The following is a 22705-nucleotide window of genomic DNA, read 5'->3' as shown; positions in this document are numbered from 1 at the left end:
GTATAAATATTCATACTTTATGTTCTATAAATTCAAAAAACGTATACTTTTTTATACAATTACATTTATTCTTGTTTTCATTTAACAAACCAAACTTAATGTAAAGAATTTTTAATACGTAATTGGCTAAAAACTAAAAGTATACTTATGCATTTCAAGTATTTTAGAGTACTACTCAACACTTTACACTAAGTGTTGTTTTGTTTATTGAAAGTATTGTTTGTATAATGGAGTATAAAAGTACAGACGAACTGACATTTGACATCTATTGTTTGTTTGATTATAATAATACAGACAATCAAAAGTATGAAGATAGTCGCTGTCTTCTTAGCATGCATTGTTGTAAGTTTAAAATTTACCATATACAGTTTTGCTAATTTGTAAAAACATAATTATTTACAATGGTCAAATACGACCCTTAACGCCCAAAATTTATTTTAGAAGTTGATCGATTTTTATATATCCTAGTAAAAATTTAAGCTTATTTTGAGTTGTAACATTTTTGGTATTCAGTTTAAATTCGTTTTATAGCTAATGATTTAATAATTGACTCATAGACCTTAAAACTAAATTTTATACATAACACTTTATATGTTGCCTGTTAATAAGTGTTTAGATTGATAATTCCATCTAGATTGTTCTTCTATTTATTTAATTTTAAAATATCTAAATTGTTTCCTTATGTTTGGTGATTTATATGATTGGCTCATTAGCAAAAAACAAAATTTAAATATAAAAATTTTATGCTACTAAGATAATCTCAAATAATATAGTCTTAAATTAATTTTATACTTTTCAGGCATCCCAAGGTGCAGTATTTAACATCCCAGATTACGATTACTGGTGCAATCAGAACTTCTGTGTTGTGCCACATCAAAGCTACTACAGTTACAAAGTCAACTTCAACCAAGCTTGGTGTCAGGGTCACTTCTACAGAGGCATCCTTTGCGAATTCCCAAAATGTTTCGAACCAAAAGGCTGTGAAGCTGGTAAGTGTTTACTAAAACTAAAACATAAAATATATTACAACCTTTAAAAGAAAAGTGCATTAAGATTATTTAACTGATGAAATAGTATACTAATTGTAACTATTTTCGTTTTAAAATTTAATCTTGAATTACTTATATCTTGAACGTTTAAGTAAAAATTATATTTACTTTCATTTTATACTTGTTTTTCAAGCAAATTTAATGGTAAAACCAGTCACTTTAGCAAAAAAAGTAACTTCTTTTTTTGCACAGAGGAAAACGCTGCCGGAAGAATTAGTGAGATCGAACAGAGACTCGCCCATGTCAGACAACAGATCTACGGTGAGTTGATGCAAGGACAAGAACAATGGATCAAGATGCTCATGGACTTGAACCACCAATACGTGTGCACCTTCAGAGATTACTACCAACATGCTACCAACTGCGCATACACCGAACTTGAAGGTAGATTGAAACAATACTCCGACGAGCTTGAAGGTTACAAACAACAGGGTATTGCTCGCTACAACGGAAATGTTCAACAAATTATGCAAAAGATTGAGCAATACCATTGTCATCTTGTTGATCAGTAAGTAAAACTATTTTAAGCATAACTTTTTACAAAAAATATGGTTTGCCATTTTTAATATGTGATTCGCTTGCAAAGAAGCAGATTAGTTTAAGGTACAAAAACAGAATATTCATAAAAAGAGTTAAAGTAAAAACTTTAGTCATCACATAAGATGATATACAAATATCCAACTACTACATTTTAAGCTAGACACTCAAAAGCACAAAAAAAAAATTTAAAAAACAACATGAACAATTGTAGAAAACATAAAATCAAACACGAATCAACTAAATTAGGTTAAAAGGATGTCTCCAAAAGCGTCAACACCAAATCGGTGGCATTCACGGTAAAATGGGTGAACGTGCCCAACATTACGTCCACGTTTACCATGAAAAACTTGATAAACTTCGTTCTAGAAAAATTACTTACGTCAGACACATCTTTGCTACTATCTACAGTTAGTTAATTTTATACGTATATAAAATTTTGTATAAGTTTTAGCTAATTAAATCTACATCATGAAAGACTATTAATCTAAACTTGAATGCTATACGTAGCTTTTCCGACTAACAAACAGCTATATTTAATAGGTGTATCAAAATAAAAATCTATGTTTTTCACTAAGCGGTGTAAAAATTTCTAGAAGGCAAAGATATGCCTTCCGAATTTGAAGATGCAATTAAGCAATGGGAAGAAGAAATGGTCAGATACGATCAGACTTTGGTCCAAGGTTTCTACACTAAAGTGATGCAAGCAGCACAAATGGTTGAAAAAGATTACAGATGTACTTATGTTTGTTACTTCAGGAACGGTTGCTACAGCATTGTAAGAAAACAATCAAAATGGTAAATCAATTTGATATAATTAGCATTTATTTTGTTTTTTAAAACGTCATATTTACTTTTTCTTTTAAGCGGTGATCTTCCACTTGCACCAAAATGCAAGTTTAACCTCAGTAGTGTTGGAGCTTTCTCAGCTGAATGGAACGGATGTGCTTACAAAACTCTCAAAACTTGTTCAAAGAGTAAATTTAGTTGTAATGCTTGTTTTTTGAAAAAAAAAAACAGAAAAGAATATTTTTTACTAATCTAATAAAGTTTTTATTTTTAAACGTTATCTAAAATCTTAAAATGATAATTTTAAAGCAAAAATGTATTTACAGAGGAACAAGAATCCGGTGGCGAGTTCCATTCTGAGAAATACGAAGAAGAAATTCACAGAAAATGCAACGTATACACTCAAGAGCTCGCATACAAATACAGATCATGGAAGAAGCAAGTTGAAGAATGGTGTCATTTTGCTATCACTGGTCTTGAAGAACTTATTGTTTGCAAGATGCCGAAGGGATAAACGGGTATGTTTACTATTGACCTTTTTTTGATATTTAACAAATAAAAAATTAAAACAGTCCTATTTATGATTAATTTTTTATTTATTTATTAAAGGTTAAGAGACGACTTTGATCAAATACTAAAAAATATAAAAAGTAAATTTTTATTTTGACATAAATATTTTAAACTTAAATATTAAATACTTATGTTACTTAATAATTTTAGTATTTTTTGTTTCGTTTGGTTTGGCAAATTTTTATTTAAAGGCCTAACTTTAAATACACTACAACTTATAACTAGAAATTTAGTTTTGATATACATTTTTAATGTTTTGTAATATTTAAAATAAACTACAGCTTTTTTTTTCGGAGAAATATTATTAATTTTAGATGCCCACCAACCCAAGCTGAAATTGAAAACTTCCACAACTTGTTGAGGGCTCAAGCCAAGGAATGGATCCACCACCACCAAGAGTCGATGCTCCACCAAATCGAGTGCGTCCACGAAAGAGTCCACGTTCGCATCTTGCAATGGAAAACTCATGCTGGCCAGATGATCCACAAAGTGAAAGCCAACTTCCACCAGTGCATGTCCGGCAGACAGTCAAAGATCGACGCTTACATCAAGGGACTCTACAACAAACGCGTCCATCAACGTGCTGCCATCATCAAGACTCTGACCCACGTTAGTTTGAATTTAATGTTCTATAAAAATTACTTTGAAAGGTGTTTATGTATAAGCATGCAAGCCTATAAAATCAAAACACATTGTTTGATGTAGAATCCAATACCAAAGGACTCCTAATTTGTTCAAATTCTGTTTTAATTGTTAGCTTAAGCAACTAGCACCAAGACTACAGAACTATAAAGTTGTTTTTTTATTACTGGCTTTTACTATAAACTTTTAACCTAAGATGTGAAATACAAACCATATGTATTTGTAAACTAAAGTCAATTATCTATATTTCTTCTTTACAGCGTGCCCATTGCCACTTGGTTGCTTTCGACAAGTTCTTCTCCAGCGTTTTCGGTGAAAACCCAAACCAACTCGTACTCAACCTGAGAACTCACTACCACGAATGCGTTGACACTAAAGTGAAGAAGATTATTGAAAAGTTCGATTACTTCCACCACCACTACGAGCCAAGATTGATCATGCACTACTGCTGCTGCTTCAAATGTAACGCCAAGTTCACCTGTCCATCGTTCAGACTCATGTGCAAATGGAACTTCTGTCCACCATCAGTTCACTCATGTACCTTCCGTACTTGTTAGGTAAATATTTGTGTATTATAAATTTAAGACCTTTACCAAACGATAAAACAAAGTTAGGTATAAATTTCATAAAATTAAAAAATGACTTATATTTTCTTAAATGAAGTTTTAACAATTTTTATCTTGCAGGTGGTTACAGAGAGGAAATGGATCGCTTTAACTTCAAAAAAAAAGAAAAAAATAATAATTGGTGTTTACTAATAAACTTCTTATAAAAAATTGTGCCTCTTTTTTTTATGTAACAGTCTACATTAAATCAATATATGCATTGAAAAAGTTAGATAAAGTATGTGATGTACCCATGTACAATAGATAAACAGCACATTGTAGTTCTTAAATATAAGAAGAACTTGTAGTTTAATTTATTAAGTTTTAATTTAAGTCAATAAAAATAGCAACAAAGACTACATATCAATAAGAAAAATTGGATTTGGCAGTATTTTAGAGTGAAGTAGGCAACTATTATAAAAAAGTAACTATATCTAATCTATTTAACCGGATATTTTTAGAGTTTTAACGGGCCAATATACTTTTTAAAACTTTCACAAAAATAACTTAAATTACTAGATAAAATTTGTTGTAATCAATAAAAAAGCGCAACTGTTTAATTATATTAATATAAAACTTTTAAATCCTTTCCATAAAATTATTAAATTTTCTCGAACTTTTTCAACAAAAAAATGAATAACAGATTTCATGTTGCTTGCAGACCATACTTGTTGAAACGAATTACTTGATTCACAAATTAATCGAGCGTGACATTTGCCCAAAACTATTGTTACTGGAGTAAATAAAAACACCACTTAAATAAAACTTTGAAATACAATATACTAAAGTTACGCAAAGATTAAGCCTTTATTAGGCAGGGATCAGCAAAAAGCGGCCTGAGAAAAAAAAAACAGAGTTATATGGCCTTTGACGTGCGTTAAACATTTCAAACAATATCTAAGTTGTATAAAAACTATTTTAAGACTTTTTTAATAAATATTTTTAAAGGATCTTTAAAAATTAAATATGAGTTAAGAACAAGGTTCATTTAAAAACAAACCAGCATCTAAGTTTTTTTTTTCATTTTTTAGTAAGTCATTTCTAAATACGACGGCCTATAAATACTTTTTACTAAATAATTTATCTAGTTAATCTTCCTGTCTCTTGTTAAACTCTGCCATACCTGACATAGTTACAAAAGTCTAAAACTTATACTTAACAAAAAAATTGATTACTAAAGCCTGTTTAAAGTTTTTCAACATTTTTTTAGCTCGTTACTTTCAAAGAAAAATACTTATCAATTACAAAACATTACAAGATTTAGTTGTCAAGTGATATTTAGCTAACTGATTATTTTTCAAAATTGTTTTTTAATAAAAAGAAATGGTTTAAAAGACAAAAAAAAAGTCATTTTGATAATCAAGCTAGATTTAGCGTACATAATAGGATAAAAACAAACAAACCTTTATTTTTAAAACATTCTTTGGAAAAGAAACTTTGTACACTATTTTTTATAACTTTTATCACTACAGTTAAAATTTTATATACAACGTACAGAAGGCGTGAAAACTTCTTTAAGAAATTCCGGCCCACGAAAGACTTCAATATGGTGAATCTGGCTCGCCGACTAAAACTAATATCCACCACTAACAAAACGCAATATAACTAAGAACTATTTTATAATACACTTTTAAGCTAGCTAACTTTATTTTTAGAATTTTTTAAATACTTTATTTATTTACTTTGAAAACACATCATTTTATCTAGTGTACCTTAATTCAATTTTTAATTGCTGCCAATTTTGCTTTAAAGTCTTTTTTTGTAAGTTCTAGAGAAAAAAGAACCGGTTTTCGTTTGTTCGTATAAATTTTTATACTCTGTTTTTTGCAAGAAGAGTTAGAATAAAATTTGATTGAGATTGTAGTCTTTCAAATATATTCAAGTATTTTTTTACTGGCAATTTTGACAGCGTGTATAGAGTTTTTATCGTTTAAAGTAGTTCTGAAAACTATAAAGCCCGGGGTGTGTAAATGTTCCAATTTAAACTTAAACTGTTCTGCAACGCACATTTTAAATTAAGATAGAGATCTGGAAACTGCACCCCGCAGGCCATATACATAGTTTTACCCATAACCAGCTGTTATATTCTTTTACTAGCTTTTTGGTTAATTTGATGTAAATATATACAAAATTAACTCATTAAATTTTTTTTTCTGCAATTAAAAACTATGCAAAGCTGTTTTCAATTGCTTATCGTTGAAATTTTTCTCCCTAAGTTGATCATCCAGTATATCTTATTAACCATGACTGAAAAAACATGTTGCACTTATAACTATAAAATACTATACTATACTAATTTTGCTTAACTATAAAATGTATTATTTGACAGATAAAAAGACTAGTAACAAAATAAAATATACGATAACTATTTTTACGGTTAGTGTTATAACTTGATTTTAACATACATTAAGTAGTTAACTATGGTTTAATTTTTATTTTTATAGAAGTTGTTGTTTAGTAAGTTTAATATTTAAAAAACTGAACAGAAGGCTAAAAAATCAAAAACTACATTACTTTTTCAGATCTCTTGACAGTAATTATCACAGTTATTACTTATTAATTAACAAACAAGAAAAAAAATACTGAATAAATTAAAAAATGCTTTTGGCGTTTTAAAGAACAAGATTAAAGCTAAAAACTAATTTATATAAAAAAAAACAGTTTTTATAAAGTTTTATCACGTAAAGTAGAAAGTTTTACTAACAATTAAAAAAATTTCTGTAGAGATTATCGGTAAGTAACAAGTTATATTAATGTGTAGCGAAAACTGTACTGACTTAAAAACGAGTACAATTAAGAAATAGATTTTTTCACAGGTGCGTTTTTAAGACTATATGTATGAAACAAAATAATGTTTATTAATTTAGAACAAAGGTAAAATTTAGTATTTTTGATTAGGATTGGATATGAATTCAAAGTTGTAGTTTAAGGTAAAAATGTATAATGTCTGAAGCAAAATACTGCTTAAATTTTATTAGAATGATAATACTTTTAATAACATACCTTGCAACAAGGTATACCCTTTTTATGAACCTTAACACATTTGGACCAGCAATAAAAATATTATTATATTTTTACAACTTTTGTTAAGGACTTATTCAAACTATAGCAAAATTTTTCTCTACAAAATTTTTACTTAATACTAAAACAGGTATCGGCAATTTTGGTTTGCGAAAGAAAATTTTGAAAGTTATATAGTATTTTAGTCCAATATAAAGAATAGAAAGCTACAAACGCAACCCCGAATATTTTCATTTTTTAAATTTGGCTCGCGACCACTAAATGCCTGCCGACCCCTAGTCTAGTGTAAAAAACACTAAAAAATCACTGTCACGGTACTTTTTGGAAAAACTGAAAAAAAACTTCGCTACAACAAAGTTTAATATAATACGTTTTGAATCTTAGAAAATTAAAGTTTAATTTTGTGATTACGAATGATGATGGAAAATAGAATTATTTGGTTTTTGTTGAGCTAGAGAACGTTTTCAAAGTTTTTAAAAGTATGTTTATTCTTTGAAAAATAGGTATTGTTAATTTTTTTACTTTTTGAAATTAATTTAACTTTAAATATACTGAGGCTGTAATGCTTTGTATTTTGTTGACTGTTACTACTTTAGCTTTTTTTTTAGATCATGTCTGAATATATGATATCGAAATAGTAGTACTAATATTTTCTAGTTTAACAACCTGTAGATTTGAAAATATATATGTTTTAATAAAATAAGTGAAATTTAAGTTTACTTTTTCAAACAAAACTTTTTTTGTTTTATGTTTACGTTTTAATAAATACAACGTATTTTTTTCGGTCACAGTCATTGAAACAAACTCAGTGATCACATTAGGAAAAAATTAACGATTTACAAACTGAAGAGACCTTATGTATCACTTTTAGTTTACACAAAAAAAAAGATCGTTTCAATGAACTAAAACGCCTGATGTTAACATCAAATCTTTCAAAAAGCTACTACAAGAATTTTATTTTTATTTTTTTGAGTAAGCAGATTAAAAACGTTATAATAAACGAAAAATCTCTTTCTAAGTGTTATGTACAAAGAACTAAGACAGTTTTTTACAATGGTTTTTTAACGAAACTTTGTTGTTCAAGCTACTACAACTTGTCAGATTTTTCTCTAAAAAAAGACGCTGACTACTTATTTACTTTTCATCCTAATATCATAATAGTAGTAGGAAGTGGCAGTAGCTACGGATAAGAATCAAATAAATAAATTTTATTTAGAATTAATACAAAGGTTATCAGGGTTCGGCAGCCTTTTAAATCTAACAGATTAAGGCACATTATTCTTTGCCATTTCGCAAACTTTTAGCTTGTTTTCAATTTTTATTTGAATTCGTTTTCTTTTCTTTGCTGTCGTATACAGTTTTCAAACCAGGTAAAGTTGACAGGTTAAAAAGTATCTACCTTAATTGCTAAATCATAAAAGCTTACTAGCAGAGGCGTGTTTTGACTGGTTTCCTGTAAACCTCCTAAAAAAAAAAAAAGAAAAAAGAAAAAAAGTTCTTTGAATATAACTAAAAACGTTGTTTATTGACTTTGTTTTGGTTATTTGATAAACTTTGAATAATGAATGAACTTTATTACACTGAAATATTATGCGTTTCCGTGATAAAAAATGCTCGTTTTTGCCCAGCTGAGATAGATTTCAAATAAAATTTTGATTGTGACGTGATAATAGGTAAAAGTTTTAAAGTAGCATTTTTTTTTTAGGTAAACTTTTTACTAAGATGCTCAAAGTTCCTATTATTAATTGTTACTTAGTGTAAATAACTTTTGATTATACAGTAACCTCTCGGATCTTTACGCACTCGTGACGTTACGCACTCTCGTTTAGTTACGCATTTCAGAATTCTATAAAATTCAGAAAATAAAAATTTTAATTTTTTTAATATTGCACAAATGAGGTATAATGTATATTTTTAAATTAAAATATGTTTTTGAATGCTAACACACCTCTCTATATCTTTAGACTTTGTAAATTTATGTTCTTTGACTAGTTGGTAAACATTTAGTTATACCACAGTATATCAGAAATTTTGTTAACAATAAGAGATTTAATCAATATTCTGAAATAAACATGACTGTGTTTAATAATGAAAGTATAATGAAATAATGAGAGTTTAAAACACAAAGAAATAATACAGCAGTCTTGCCCTATATATTAATAAAAACCATTTTAAAGTTGTAAAGAAATGCCTAATTATAAATTTAATTTGGTAAGTAGAATAGAATATAAATGTCACATATAAATAAATATAAAAATAGTTTCTACTTATTATTAAAATAGTAAAATAATTTCTACTCGTACTATTATTATTTTATAGAAATTCAAATCCTTTTTTTTTAATATATGTATAGTTTTATCTGTTGTTTAAATATTTATAAATGAAGTAAACAAATAGTTAAAAGTGGGAAAGTGCCCAGTCTGCTTTTAACTAGAAGCAATATTAAAAAACAGCCATTATAGTGAGTATATTTGGTACCTCTCGTTTCTTTACGATCTCTCGTATCTTTACGCACTTTTTCTGTGGACACTTTGTGCGTAAAAAAGCGAGAGGTAACTGTATATTGTTTTTCAACTAGTTCGTACAATTTTACTTAAAAAATGTCCAATATACTCACCAAAGTTTTAATTTACTTAGTTTATTGTATATTATAACGTTTTGTGAAGCTTTTAAACCTTGAAAAGTTCAATTCAGAGAGTTTTCAAAATCATCTTTAGACCACTACACCACCAGGCAATTTATTCTTTTATCATTTAATGGTATTTTAATATTTTTATTTAAGTTATTTTATTTTTGTATATCTGTTGGCCACAAAGGTAAATTGTTTAATTTTTGAAATTTTCAACTCAGATAGATTTCAAAATCATCATTAGAATCCCTTCTCCATCAGGCAAACATTTAATCATAACTTAAATATTTTTTAATGAAGTTGTATAAGTATATAAATTTTTTTTAAGAAATTTTATAGGTTAAATTACTTGAAAAAATGTTTTTAATATAAATAGACATAAAATGTAAAGAGTTAGAAATTTAAAACAAAAAATTGTAAAAACTCCATCTATACTAACATTTAAATCAAAATTGAAGTTATTTTTTTTAAATGTATTCTAGTTTTAATTAGTTTATAATATTGTTTCCTGATAAAAAGGTTAGTTTATTATAGAGTAAGTTAATTATGTCTGTAATAGTTGAAGAAATAAAAAATGTTGCTTTTAAATATTTCTTTGTTGTTAGTATCGTAAGTAAAAAAGTTTTCATTCCACATGTTAGCTCCATAATGTAAGGAAAATTTTTTACATTGTATAAAATAACAGCACAGAACTTAGGTTTATATTTTACTAAAAAATAAAGATTTATTATCAAGATTTTACATTCTGTTTTACTGGTATTCTTAGATTTTTTAAAGTTCAAAAGTTTTTATTTACCTTAGAAAATTTTATTCAACCTGTACCTTTTTATTAATTATGTTCCAAAAAAAAATGAAAATTAATGATAATGCTCGTTAAAGTTATGTTCTCAATTGTTTTATTTAAATGACTTGCAATTTATTTTTCGACAACTTCAAAAGGTTTTTTATTGAGTTTTGTATTATACAATAGAATTATTAAGTTTTTTTTTCAAAGTTTAAACCAATTGTTATAATATACTAAGACTACCTGCAAGTTTTGGTCTTTAATTACCATTATTAGTCATAATACAATGTTCGTTATTTTCGTCATTTAATAAACTGAATGTAATATATTTGTTTTAAATAACGGATTTGAATTTTGATATACAATTTGTTAGTTCATAACTTTTTTCTGGTTCTTTTAGTATTAATATATCTAAATTTAATACAGTATAAACAACTAAAAAATATAATATTTTTTTTATTACTACTTATATGTTTTTTTAATTTCTAAGCAGAAAAAAGTATTTAAATACAGAGTTTTTTGGCTAAATATTGCGTAGTACGCACAATGCGTACTTAACTGGCGGTGCTTACCTAGGAAAAGCGTACTTAAGCGGCAAATTAAGAACAAAACAAGTTGTGAACCCCCTTTGAAAAATGTCTAGACCCTGCTTCCAAGTAAACAAAAAAACATACTTTATTTACTGATCCCGAAAACATATAATAAATTATAACACTAAATTTGAAAGAAATATTAGAATGATGGCGTATAAATTGCTTGTTATGTATTTAATTAAATTAATGTAATTATTATATAAATTATGTTATACATGTTTTTATAGTAAAACATTGGGTTTTCGCTAAATTAAATAAATCTAATTCCCAACTAAAGCCGGCCGAATAAGTGAGGAAAGACTGTACTTTTTAAATCAAAAATTTGATAAAATAAGCAACAAAAACGAACTAGTAAAAGTTAATTGTTTATTTAAGAGCCTAATTGTAAGTTTTTACCAAAATTCGTTTGATCCATTGTTTTAAACAAGTAAATTTTTCGGCTGGAAAGTACCTCACGGCCGCAGTTTGCCGATCTCTTCGCTACATAGTTTCTGGCAAATGGTAACTAATGAAAGGGCGTTATAGAACAGTTTAGTTTTTAAATTGATTACAAAATCTCTTACTATATAATTTTTGGAGTTATGCTTTTACAACTAAGGTCAGGTGGGTTCAATGGATTCTTATTCGTATTAGTTAATTATAAGTTTGAACAAGTAGTTACAATTATACTAGAATTCAAAACAAATTATTTTCGTATTAAATTGTTCGTATTGTATAGATTTTCTAATAAGTTTGTATCATTTTTATTCTATTCTAAACAGATGTAAAATAATATAGCTCGATTGCTAAAATAAAATCTTTTTTTTAATTCAACAATTTTTTCTAATTTGTTAAAACATCTTGAAATAACCGTTTTTTTTTGTCATAACACTTAAAAAAGCCAATCAAGTTTTTCCTTTTTTTTTGTTTTTTAAGTTGATTATATTTTTCCTTAACAAGTAAATTAATTAATTCTAATACCCTAGGTTAGTCCTAATAAAAAAATAGTTTTTAGATTTATAAAATCGTAGCTAGTAAAACTTTTTGAGTTTGTTATTGTATTAGTTGTTGAAACAGATTATAAATTGAACCGTAACTTATAAAAAAGGTTGTAAAATAGGACGATATTATCAAGTTTAAAACACTAGGTTTTGTAATTGTGTTTCTAAATGGCTTATGACCTTTGCATTATCGCTATAAATCGAATTTTGTACGTATAGTATATATAATTTTTTAATTTTACTAAAACTAATTGAAACAGATCTGAAGTCAGTTTAAAACTTAACTAACATAAGTATACTATGTCGCTTAATTACTTCCCAAGCTATACTAAAAAACTTATCTAAATCTTAATGCTTGAGTAGTTTTAACTTTAAGTCCTATATAAAACATACAATGATTACTTTTGAGCAGTTTAATAATAAAAAAAGTTAAAAAGTTTTTATTCTTTGAAGTTGAAGCGATCTTGTTCTTCATAGTGACCACCTGCAAAATAAAGTTTATCAAGTTTCTTATTAAAAAAGACGAGATATTTTTAAATTAGGTACTTGATATCTAACTTTGTTAGGTCGGTATAAAAAAAACTTAAAATGTTTTTATATCTTATATAAAGAATATTTACCTAACAAGTACGGAAGGTACATGAGTGAACTGATGGTGGACAGAAGTTCCATTTGCACATGAGTCTGAACGATGGACAGGTGAACTTGGCGTTACATTTGAAGCAGCAGCAGTAGTGCATGATCAATCTTGGCTCGTAGTAGTGGTGGAAGTAATCGAACTTTTCAATAATCTTCTTCACTTTAGTGTCAACGCATTCGTGGTAGTGAGTTCTCAGGTTGAGTACGAGTTGGTTTGGGTTTTCACCGAAAACGCTAGAGAAGAACTTGTCAAAAGCAACCAAGTGGCAATGGGCACGCTATAGAGTTTAAATATAGATAATTGACTTTAGTTTACAGATACATATGGTTTGTATTTCACATTTTAGGTTAAAAGTTTATAGTAAAAGCCAGTAATAAAAAAACAACTTTATAGTTCTGTAGTCTTGGTGCTAGTTGCTTAAGCTAAAAATTAAAACAGAATTTGAACAAATTAATAGTCCCTTGATATTGGATTCTACATCAAACAATGTTTTGATTTTATAGGCTTGCATGCTTATACGTAAACACCTTTCAAATTGATTTTTACTGAACATTAAATTCAAACTAACGTGGGTCAAAGTTTTGATGATGGCAGCACGTTGATGGACACGTTTGTTGTAGAGTCCCTTGATGTAAGCGTCGATCTTTGACTGTCTGCCGGACATGCACTGGTGGAAGTTGGCTTTCACTTTGTGGATCATCTGGTCAGCATGAGTTTTCCATTGCAAGATGCGAACGTGAACTCTTTCGTGGACGCACTCGATTTGGTGGAGCATCGACTCTTGGTGATGGTGGATCCATTCCTTAGCTTGAACCCTCAACAAATTGTGGAAGTTTTCAATTTCAGCTTGGGTTGGTGGGCATCTACAATTAATAATATTTTTCCGAAAGTTAAAAAAAAAACTGTAGTTTATTATAAATATTACAAAACATAAAGTAGCTTTCTAGTTATAAATTGTTGTGTATTCAAAGTTAGGCCTTTAAATAAAAATATGCCAAAAAAAAATCCATAATTATAAACTAACATAAGTATATAATATTTAAGCTTTAAATTTTTATGTCAAAATGTAAATTCATTTTTTATATTGTTTAGTATTTGATCAAAGTCGTCTCTTAACATTTAATTAAAGAATATATTTTTTTTATTAAAAGGACTGTTTAATTTTTTATTTGTTAAACATCAAAAAAAGTTAAATAGTCAAGATACCCGTTGTATCCCTTTGGCATCTTGCAAACAATAAGTTCTTCAAGACCAGTGATAGCAAAATGACACCATTCTTCAACTTGCTTCTTCCATGATCTGTATTTGTATGCGAGCTCTTGTGTGTATACGTTGCATTTTCTGTGAATTTCTTCTTCGTATTTCTCAGAATGGAACACGCCACCGGATTCTTGTTCCTCTGTAAACAATTTTTCGCTTTAAAATTGTTATTTTTACATTTTACATATTTAAAGAGTTAACATTAATGATAAAATTTAAAAATAAAAACTTTATTAAATTAGTAAAAAAAATAATTTTTCCTTTTTTTCTTTTGTAAAACAAGCACACAATTTAACTTACTCTTTGAACAAGTTTTAAGAGTTTTGTATGCACATCCGTTCCATTCAGCTGAGAAAGCTCCAACACTACTGAGGTTAAACTTGTATTTTGGTGCAACAGGAAGATCACCGCTAAAAAGGAAAAGTAAATATGACGTATTGAAAAGCAAAATAAATGCTTATTTTATTAAATTCATTTACCATTTAGATTGTTTTCTTACAATGCTGTAGCAACCGTTTCTGAAGTAACATACATAAGTACATCTGTAATCTTTTTCAACCATTTGTGCTGCTTGCATCACTTTAGTGTAGAAACCTTGGACCAAAGTCTGATCGTATCTGACCATTTCTTCTTCCCATTGCTTAATTGCATCTTCAAATTCGGAAGGCATGTCTTTGCCTTCTAGAAATTTTTACGCAGCTTAGTAAAACACATAGATTGTTATTTTGATACATCTATTTATAGCTGTATGTTAGTCGGTAAAGCTACGTATAATATTCTAGTTTAGATTAATAGTCTTTCATGATGTAGCTTTAATTAGCTAAAACTTATAGAAATTTTTATAATAATAAAATCCACTAACTGTAGATAGTAGCAAAGATGTGTCTGACGTAAGTAATTTTTCTAGAACGAAGTTTATCAAGTTTTTCATGGTAAACGTGGACGTAATGTTGGGCACGTTCACCCATTTTACCGTGAATGCCACCGATTTGGTGTTGACGCTTTTGGAGACATCCTTTTAACCTAATTTAGTTGATTCGTGTTTGATTTTATGTTTTCTAAAATTGTTCATATTGTTTTTTAAATTTATTATTTTTTTGTGTTTTTGAGTGCCTAGCTTAAAATGCAGTAGTTGGATATTTGTATATCATTTTATGTGATGACTAAAGTTTTAGCTTTAACTCTTTTTATGAATATTCTGTTTTTGTACCTTAAACTAATTTGCTTCTTTGCAAGCGAATCACATATTAAAAATGGCAAACCTTTTTTTTTGTAAAAAGTCATGCTTAATATAGTTTTACTTACTGATCAACAAGATGACAATGGTATTGCTCAATCTTTTGCATAATTTGTTGAACATTTCTGTTGTAGCGAGCAATACCCTGTTGTTTGTAACCTTCAAGCTCGTCGGAGTATTGTTTCAATCTACCTTCAAGTTCGGTGTATGCGCAGTTGGTAGCATGTTGGTAGTAATCTCTGAAGGTGCACACGTATTGGTGGTTCAAGTCCATGAGCATCTTGATCCATTGTTCTTGTCCTTGCATCAACTCACCGTAGATCTGTTGTCTGACATGGGCGAGCCTCTGTTCGATCTCACTGATTCTTCCGGTGGCGTTTTCCTCTGTAAAAAAATGTCATACAATTTAAGTTCCTTATTTTGTAGCGTAAAATTTTATATTAGTTGCAGATGTAATGCATTAAAAATATTATATATATATATCTCGAAAGTAGTTCATATTTTTTAAAAAATTTTGTTCTTATACTTATTCAAAAATTTAAATATTTGATAAATTAAATGACTTAAGTAATTGTTTTGGTACTATAATATTTTTTTATGGTTTAATTCTAACCAGCTTCACAGCCTTTTGGTACGAAACATTTTGGGAATTCGCAAAGTATGCCTCTGTAGAAGTGACCCTGACACCAAGCTTGGTTGAAGTTGACTTTGTAGCTGTAGTAGCTTTGATGTGGCACAACACAGAAGTTCTGATTGCACCAGTAATCGTAATCTGGGATGTTAAATACTGCAGCTTGGGAAGCCTGAAAAGTGTAGAATTGAGAAAATATTGGCTTATCAATATGTTCAAAAATTATGTAACAAGCTTAGATATTTTGTTCATTAAAGTAAGTATAAGGGTTTTTGATAGATTGATTACAAACCTTAAATTTTGGTACAAAGTTTAAATTTTTTGTATCTAATTTATTATAATATCACTTTTTTTTTAAATAATCGAAGATGAGATTATGTTTAATGCGGCTTTGTATTACTATAGATAAAAGTATAACTAGTTTTTCAAACAATTGTTAGCAGTAAAGTTGTTTTACTCAATAAAGTTAATAAATAATTTAAATATTACAAAACTGTATAAAGTAAGTTTTAAACTTACAACAATGCATGCTAAGAAGACAGCGACTATCTTCATACTTTTGATTGTCTGTATTATAATAATCAAACAAGCAATAGATGTAAAATGTCAGTTCCTCTGAACTTTTATACTGTACTATACAAACAAAATTTTGATAAATAAACAAGTTTATTTTAAAAGGACTTTAAATAAAAAACAATACTTAGTGCTGAGTGTTAGAGTAGTACTCGAAAATACTTGAAAAATGAAAGTTTTGTTTTTATTTTTTTAAGAACTCATGTTTAAAGTTATTAAGTATTAGCTTGGTAAAATTAAGATTTCGATCATATTTTTCATGTACTATTTATATAAAATTATGTTGCTTAGTCGATTAATATAGCTTTAAATGTTTAATTAAATATCTAATTATCAAATTAAACTAAGTATAAACGGCTTCATAGCGTTAACTTAAGTAAACCTCATTAAACTAACTTTATGAATAAGACATCACCCAATCGAGAAGTAGAAAACAGATTGCGCAATCATTTCCGAATGGCTTTTACAACAAGCCACAAAACCGGAAACACATCCGATTCGTTTTAACTAACAATAAAAACTTTGGCCAGACAGTATAGCTTGAATTTATTCAAGTTTTGAATATAGTAAAAGGTGTTTTAGTTGACCACTAAAACGGAAACGGGTAATAGCTTTAGTATTTACTTAAAAGCAGAGCATCTTTGTTATATGAAATAAAACATTTAAGCTAAAAATTTTTGGAGTTGAAAATTTTTAGAATAATAAAGGCTACAAAGTATTAAGCACAAAAAGACCTCTTTACTCATAAGTAATTTTTATATGTTTAAGTTTTATTAATAAACAAACGTTCTAGTATTATTTTGTAAATTTATGTAGATTACTAATTAAATTTTGATACAAAGTATAACATAAATTTTTGTTTCTAGTTGATTATTAAATCTTTTTTCGTTTTAATGAATCAAAGATGAGATTAAGTAAAATCCTATTTTTTGAATTTTGTCAAGTAGGTCTATGCTGAAAAATACAAAACAATAAAAAAAGTTTAAACTTTCTCTAACTGTTTAGAACAAGTTTTTTTTTCAGACTGAAATAATTTTGAATAAAAGTTTGCAATTAAGTTAGTAAGCGTAGTATAAACAAACTAGTTTGTTTTTTATTTTTAATAAAGATCAAACTTAAAAATTAAAAAAAAGTAATTATGTGTTTAAAACAATAATCAAAATTGTTTTATTCACTTTTTTTTTTTTCATGCTAACCCAACAGCGTGATATCAAAAATATTTTCCTATGCACAGTTGGCAAAAACAAGCAATATGGTTTAGTAATCTTATATATCTATTATCCGGATCTGGCCTGACATTGCCTTTTTCTTTAATGTCCATGTACGGCCTAATCATATTTTTAAAGAAATTGATCCTAATTCAAAAAATAAATCAAGATCCGATTCCGGCTGGACCTTAATTTTGTCTATACGGTAGATCACTAACTATGGTGTATCTTCTCAAATAATAGATCAAGATCAAATTATTTGAAACGAGCAATAATCATTTTAAAAATATCTTTGTTTAAAAAATCATATCAAAAATGTGATAAAAAGTTTTTGGAAAGACACAATTAACATTTTTAGCATAATCAAGTTTACAGTAACTGCACTTGAAAAGCTGTAGTTGATTTTTAGTTCAATTTTAAAAAAATTGCTTATGTTATTTCATTGCTATAGAAAATAGTAAAGTTTTCGATGGAAAAAACAAAAAATAAACTTTATAATTGATTTTATTGATATATGTTTACCAAAGCTATATTAATAAAATAACATTGGTAATTTTAGTAGCTCTGTTATATGAGGTACTAGTGCTTTTTTATATGTAGTGGTTTAGAACTTAATATATTTTTTTATTTCTAAATATATCAGTTTTTATAACTTTTTCAGTTTTCTTTAATAAAATTAGACAACTTCTCTGGTAGGTGGACGTAAATATGACAAATTTTTGTACGTAACAGGCCGGATTTATTCGAGATAGACTTTTGCCCATGCTCTAGTTTTGATAAAACACTAACTTAATAAGCTCTACTTGTTTGAGCAAAAGATAAGAAAATACAGTTTTAAAATTAAAGCTTGTTAGAACACACACAGTTTTTAGCAATAAATCATTTTCTAAGATAAAAACTCTACAAAACACAATAAACTAAGCAGTTTATCTTATAGGACTACTCATTAAAACAAAAACTTGATCATGGTAATTTATCTAATCATAACTTAGAATTTTTTCTATTATTGCTTTGAAAATGAGAATTGAGTTCGGATCGAGCCAGATATATTTGAAAGTTGGATTTTGAACCGGTTCTGGCCGGATTTTTAGTGGTATAGATATTAAATTGTACAAAACGGTTTTATAAACTAAAAACATTCGAGCTAAAAGGAATTTTACATAGGTACTACCGACTAAGTCAACAAATTAAAATGTTGGGCTATACTAAAAAATGTGAGATATATTTTTAGATTTTTTTTTACATAGTCTTTTTTATATTAGGCAACAGTTTTTATTATTATCTTTATTGTTCTTAATTCTACTTACTTGACTATAATTGGTGTAGATGAGTCTAATACAATATTGAGTTGTTGAGTTTGAACTGAAACATGTTAAGTTTAAAACTTATTGTACCTTTCAATCGCTATTTTTATTAATTTTTTCGTTGATTGCATAATTTGACTTGGTTTACACTAGGGTTTTCCAAACAATTTTTCAAAAGGCCCACTTAAAAAAAAAATTAAAAAAACTATGGCCCCTCCGAAAAAATTTCTTAGTAAAAACTACCATTAAAACGCCATTTTTTTTGCCCTTTAACATCAACCAATGAATATCTAGTGTAAGTTCTAAAATATGGCATTGTGCCCCCCTTTTTACAGCTTATTGCCTCCTAAACTTTTTCCATAATATCTAATTATTTTATTGTTAGTTTCAAACTATGACTTCAAAGTCCCCCTGTGGCTCATGGCTTTGTAAACTTTTGAACTGGCCCATTTTGGGAAACCCTGGTTTTCACCATATATCGTTTTGAAAATTTTTGATTTATCACCACAAAATATCTTTCTTCCTGATGTAGTTTGTAAAGGTCATCTATAAGGAACTGCATAAAAAACTTAAAAAAAGCTTCATAACATTCTATTCAATATAAAACAATAAAACTTTAAATCTGTCAATGTTCGGCATAAAAAAATATTTAATGAAGTAAGAGTCTTGATTAGATACCAGTTTTTTGCTTTTGTTTGCAAACAGTTTCAAACTAGTTTTAACCCTCAAAATGTTGATTTTGATAGTTTTTAAAAGTTTATGACACAAATTAAGCTTATATAAATTTAGGCTGAATCTTTTTACTATACTACTTGTTACTTTTATTCTTTTAAATCATAGTTATAATTACTTTATTAAAATCAAAACATTTAAATTTTTTTTTGTCTGATAAATCGTAGACTTAAAAATTTAACATTTAAAAAAATTTAAGTTTTATGATTAATTTGAAATAAGTGTAAGGTATTTGCTTCAGTCATGGTTAACAAAACATACTGAGTGATCATATCAGGAAAGAATAACTCAACTGTAAGCAATTGGAGACAGCTTTGAATTATTTGGAACAACGAAAAAAAAAAAGAAAACTTAAGTTTTTAAATAAGTTAAAATGCTATACATTAACATCAAATTGTACAAAAAGCTACTAAAAGAATATAACAGCTGGTTTTGGGTAAAAAGACGTATGGCTAAAACGTTTTATAAGAAAATTAGATAGTTTTTGTGATTTGTCACTTGCTTAAGATTGGTAGAAATACCATTAGCAAGTGAAATGCGTATGAGAATAAATTGAATAAATATCTATTCTATTTTTTAAGCAAAAATAAGTGCGGTGTGTGCTATAAAACATAACTTTGAAAATGATCTGAAGATCTTATTTTCAATTTAAGAAAAAGCTTTACAGAACAGTTCAAGTTCAAATAGACGAATTTGTACATCTCGTACTAAGTAGATTTTAGAATTACTTTACATTAGAAAAAACTATTTACGTTGTCTGAGAAGTCAATTAAGTTCAATTCAAGAAATCCTTAAAAAGAATAACTTGTAATTTTGAAAGTCTATAAACCCAATAAAAATTTCTTCTAGCTATTATTGAGAAAAACACAATATAATTTATTTATACGAACAAGAGATAGATAACCTGATGTTTCTTACTTAAGTTCGTATAAAAAAATAGTAAGCAACAATTAGTAGCAATATAAAACTAAATTAAAATAAATTAGATAAAAATATCTGTTTTCAAAGTAAATAATAAGAAGACATTTGAAATTCTGAAAAAAAAATTGTTAGTTTATGAATACTTAATAAAATAATGATAAATTCTATTGTGTTTTGTTTGAGTAGGGTAAATTTTTCTTGCAGACTATTCAGGTTTACCAAATAAAGTTTTAAAAAGGCCTAAATTTCTTTAATAAGTTTTAAAGGTCCGTATGTTGCCCTTTGTTGCCCGTATTGTAATAATGAAAGCTAGAAAGACTTTATACCAAGCTTCTTTTTCAAAAATCTGCTTTTAAAATAAAAGTTTGTTTTATTTTTATCATATCACCAAGGGTAAGCTAAATCTAGCTTGAATATCAAAATGAAGTTCTTTATAACTTATATTTTTTTTAATTCAAAATAACGTTTAAAATTAGTTGTACATCACTTTACACTAACTTTAGCTTTGTAATATTAATAAATATTTTTCTCAGAAAGAAACAAGTAAAAAATTGTTCTAATACTCGGAGCACGCTCTGATTACTATTAATTTTTTGTTTTTCTTTGTTATACACAAAAAATTATGACCAAATTTAATTTCAGTTTTTGCAACAGTTTTTAAAATTAGAGCGGTTTCTTTGACTAAAAAGTCATAAATTGGGATTTAAGTTTTACTTAGTTTGGCCATCAGATCATTTAAGATAATTTGATTCATTTCTGATATCTAACCGAACTATGATTAAAATAAAAACTTAAAAACGGCTGCGCTTCATATAGTTATCGTGACTTTAGAAAAACTACAAAAAAACGAGATCAAGTAAAATATATAAAATTATTTATCAAGCTTATAAAGAATGTTGAAAAGAAAATATTTTTACAAAAAAAGTTGAATAAAGCAGCTTTTACCTAAAGTGTAATGACAATAAGATAAAATTACTATGAGGTAAATAAGCAATCGACCATTAAGTTGTTTTTTTTTATGTATAAGTTTTAGACTTTTAGAACTATGTCAGGTATGGCAGCGTTTAACAAGAGAAGGGGAGATTAACAAGATAATTTCTTCACTAAAAAGTATTTATAGGCAATCGTATTTAAAAATAAATTATTGAAAAACTTTAAAAAACTTAGATGCTAGTTTGTATTTAAATGAACATTGTTGTTTACACACATTTAAATTTAAAAAAAGTTTAAATATTATTTATTATAGAAATCTTAAAATAGTTTTTAAAAAACTAAGATATTGTTTTAAAGCTTTAAAGCACGACGAAGGACATATAACTCTGTTTTTTTTTCCAGGCCGCTTTTTGCTGATACCTGCCTAATATAAAGGTTTAATGTTTACGTAACTTTAGTTTATTCTATTTAAAAGTTATATTTAAATGTTTTTTTTATTTACTCAAGTAACAATAGTTTTATGTAAATGTCACGCTCGATTAATTTGTGAATCAAGCAATTCGTTTCAACAAGTACGGTCTGCAAGAAACATAAAATCTGCTACGTATTTTTTAGTTGAAAAAATTCGAGAAAATTTAATGATTTTACGAAATGAATTCAAAAACTTTATATTAATATTATATAGAGTAAACAGTTGCGCTTTTGATTGATTAAAAAAATTCTTTCTAGTTATTTAAGTAATTTTTGTAAAAGTTTTAAAAAGTATATTGGCCCGTTGAAGTTCTAAAAATATCCGGTTGAATAGATTTTTTTTTATTATATTTACCTAGTTCACTCTAAAATAATGCCGAATCCTACCACTATTACTTTGATAAATTTTTCTTATTGATATGTAATCTGTGTTGCTATTTTTATTGACTTAAAATAAAACTACAAGTTCTTCTAAGATTTTAGAACTACAATGTGCTGTTTATCTATTGTACGTGGGTACATCACACACTTTATCTGACTTTTCAATGCATAGATTGATTTAATGTATAGTGTTATGTATAAAAAACAACGATAAT

General features: G+C 27.3%; 3 protein-coding genes across 3 annotated transcripts; 2 read left to right on the top strand and 1 right to left on the bottom strand.

Moving 5' to 3' along the window:
* Positions 1-278: 278 nt before the first annotated feature.
* Positions 279-2889, top strand: LOC145845990 (uncharacterized). Its single transcript, XM_082952955.1, has 7 exons — positions 279-342; positions 800-989; positions 1242-1557; positions 1836-1996; positions 2183-2384; positions 2454-2563; positions 2702-2889. Exons 1-7 carry the CDS (start codon positions 307-309, stop codon positions 2887-2889), a joined length of 1203 nt encoding a protein of 400 aa, XP_082809081.1. The 5' UTR covers positions 279-306.
* A 344-nt stretch (positions 2890-3233) lies between these two features.
* LOC145845992 (uncharacterized) lies at positions 3234-4363 on the top strand. The gene is made up of 3 exons (XM_082952957.1): positions 3234-3554; positions 3848-4144; positions 4274-4363. Exons 1-2 carry the CDS (start codon positions 3348-3350, stop codon positions 4142-4144), a joined length of 504 nt encoding a protein of 167 aa, XP_082809083.1. The 5' UTR covers positions 3234-3347; the 3' UTR covers positions 4274-4363.
* An 8234-nt stretch (positions 4364-12597) lies between these two features.
* On the bottom strand, positions 12598-16602 carry LOC145845998 (uncharacterized). Its single transcript, XM_082952963.1, has 10 exons — positions 16487-16602; positions 15950-16139; positions 15405-15720; positions 14962-15122; positions 14579-14780; positions 14400-14509; positions 14046-14238; positions 13408-13702; positions 12820-13116; positions 12598-12683 (listed from the first exon to the last, which is right to left on the bottom strand). Exons 1-9 carry the CDS (start codon positions 16520-16522, stop codon positions 12820-12822), a joined length of 1800 nt encoding a protein of 599 aa, XP_082809089.1. The 5' UTR covers positions 16523-16602; the 3' UTR covers positions 12598-12683.
* Positions 16603-22705: the final 6103 nt, after the last annotated feature.

Source organism: Thalia democratica, unplaced genomic scaffold, assembly GCF_965202585.1.
Source record: "Thalia democratica unplaced genomic scaffold, ktThaDemo2.hap1.1 HAP1_SCAFFOLD_239, whole genome shotgun sequence".
NCBI classification, from domain to species: Eukaryota; Metazoa; Chordata; class Thaliacea; order Salpida; family Salpidae; genus Thalia; species Thalia democratica.
Note: the sequence above shows the minus strand (reverse complement) of the source record. Positions and strands in the feature narration are given on the sequence as shown.

Coding starts and splice junctions, on each gene's coding strand:
- LOC145845992 (XM_082952957.1), top strand. CDS start 3,348: ATGCTCCACCAAATCGAGTGCGTCCACGAAAGAGTCCACGTTCGCATC. Junction 3,555..3,847: donor TCATCAAGACTCTGACCCAC/GTTAGTTTGAAT, acceptor TCTTCTTTACAG/CGTGCCCATTGCCACTTGGT.
- LOC145845998 (XM_082952963.1), bottom strand. CDS start 16,522: ATGAAGATAGTCGCTGTCTTCTTAGCATGCATTGTT. Junction 15,721..15,949: donor ACCAAAAGGCTGTGAAGCTG/GTTAGAATTAAA, acceptor ATTTTTTTACAG/AGGAAAACGCCACCGGAAGA. Junction 13,117..13,407: donor TCATCAAAACTTTGACCCAC/GTTAGTTTGAAT, acceptor TAAACTCTATAG/CGTGCCCATTGCCACTTGGT.
- LOC145845990 (XM_082952955.1), top strand. CDS start 307: ATGAAGATAGTCGCTGTCTTCTTAGCATGCATTGTT. Junction 990..1,241: donor ACCAAAAGGCTGTGAAGCTG/GTAAGTGTTTAC, acceptor TTTTTTGCACAG/AGGAAAACGCTGCCGGAAGA. Junction 1,558..1,835: donor CATTGTCATCTTGTTGATCA/GTAAGTAAAACT, acceptor CAACTAAATTAG/GTTAAAAGGATGTCTCCAAA.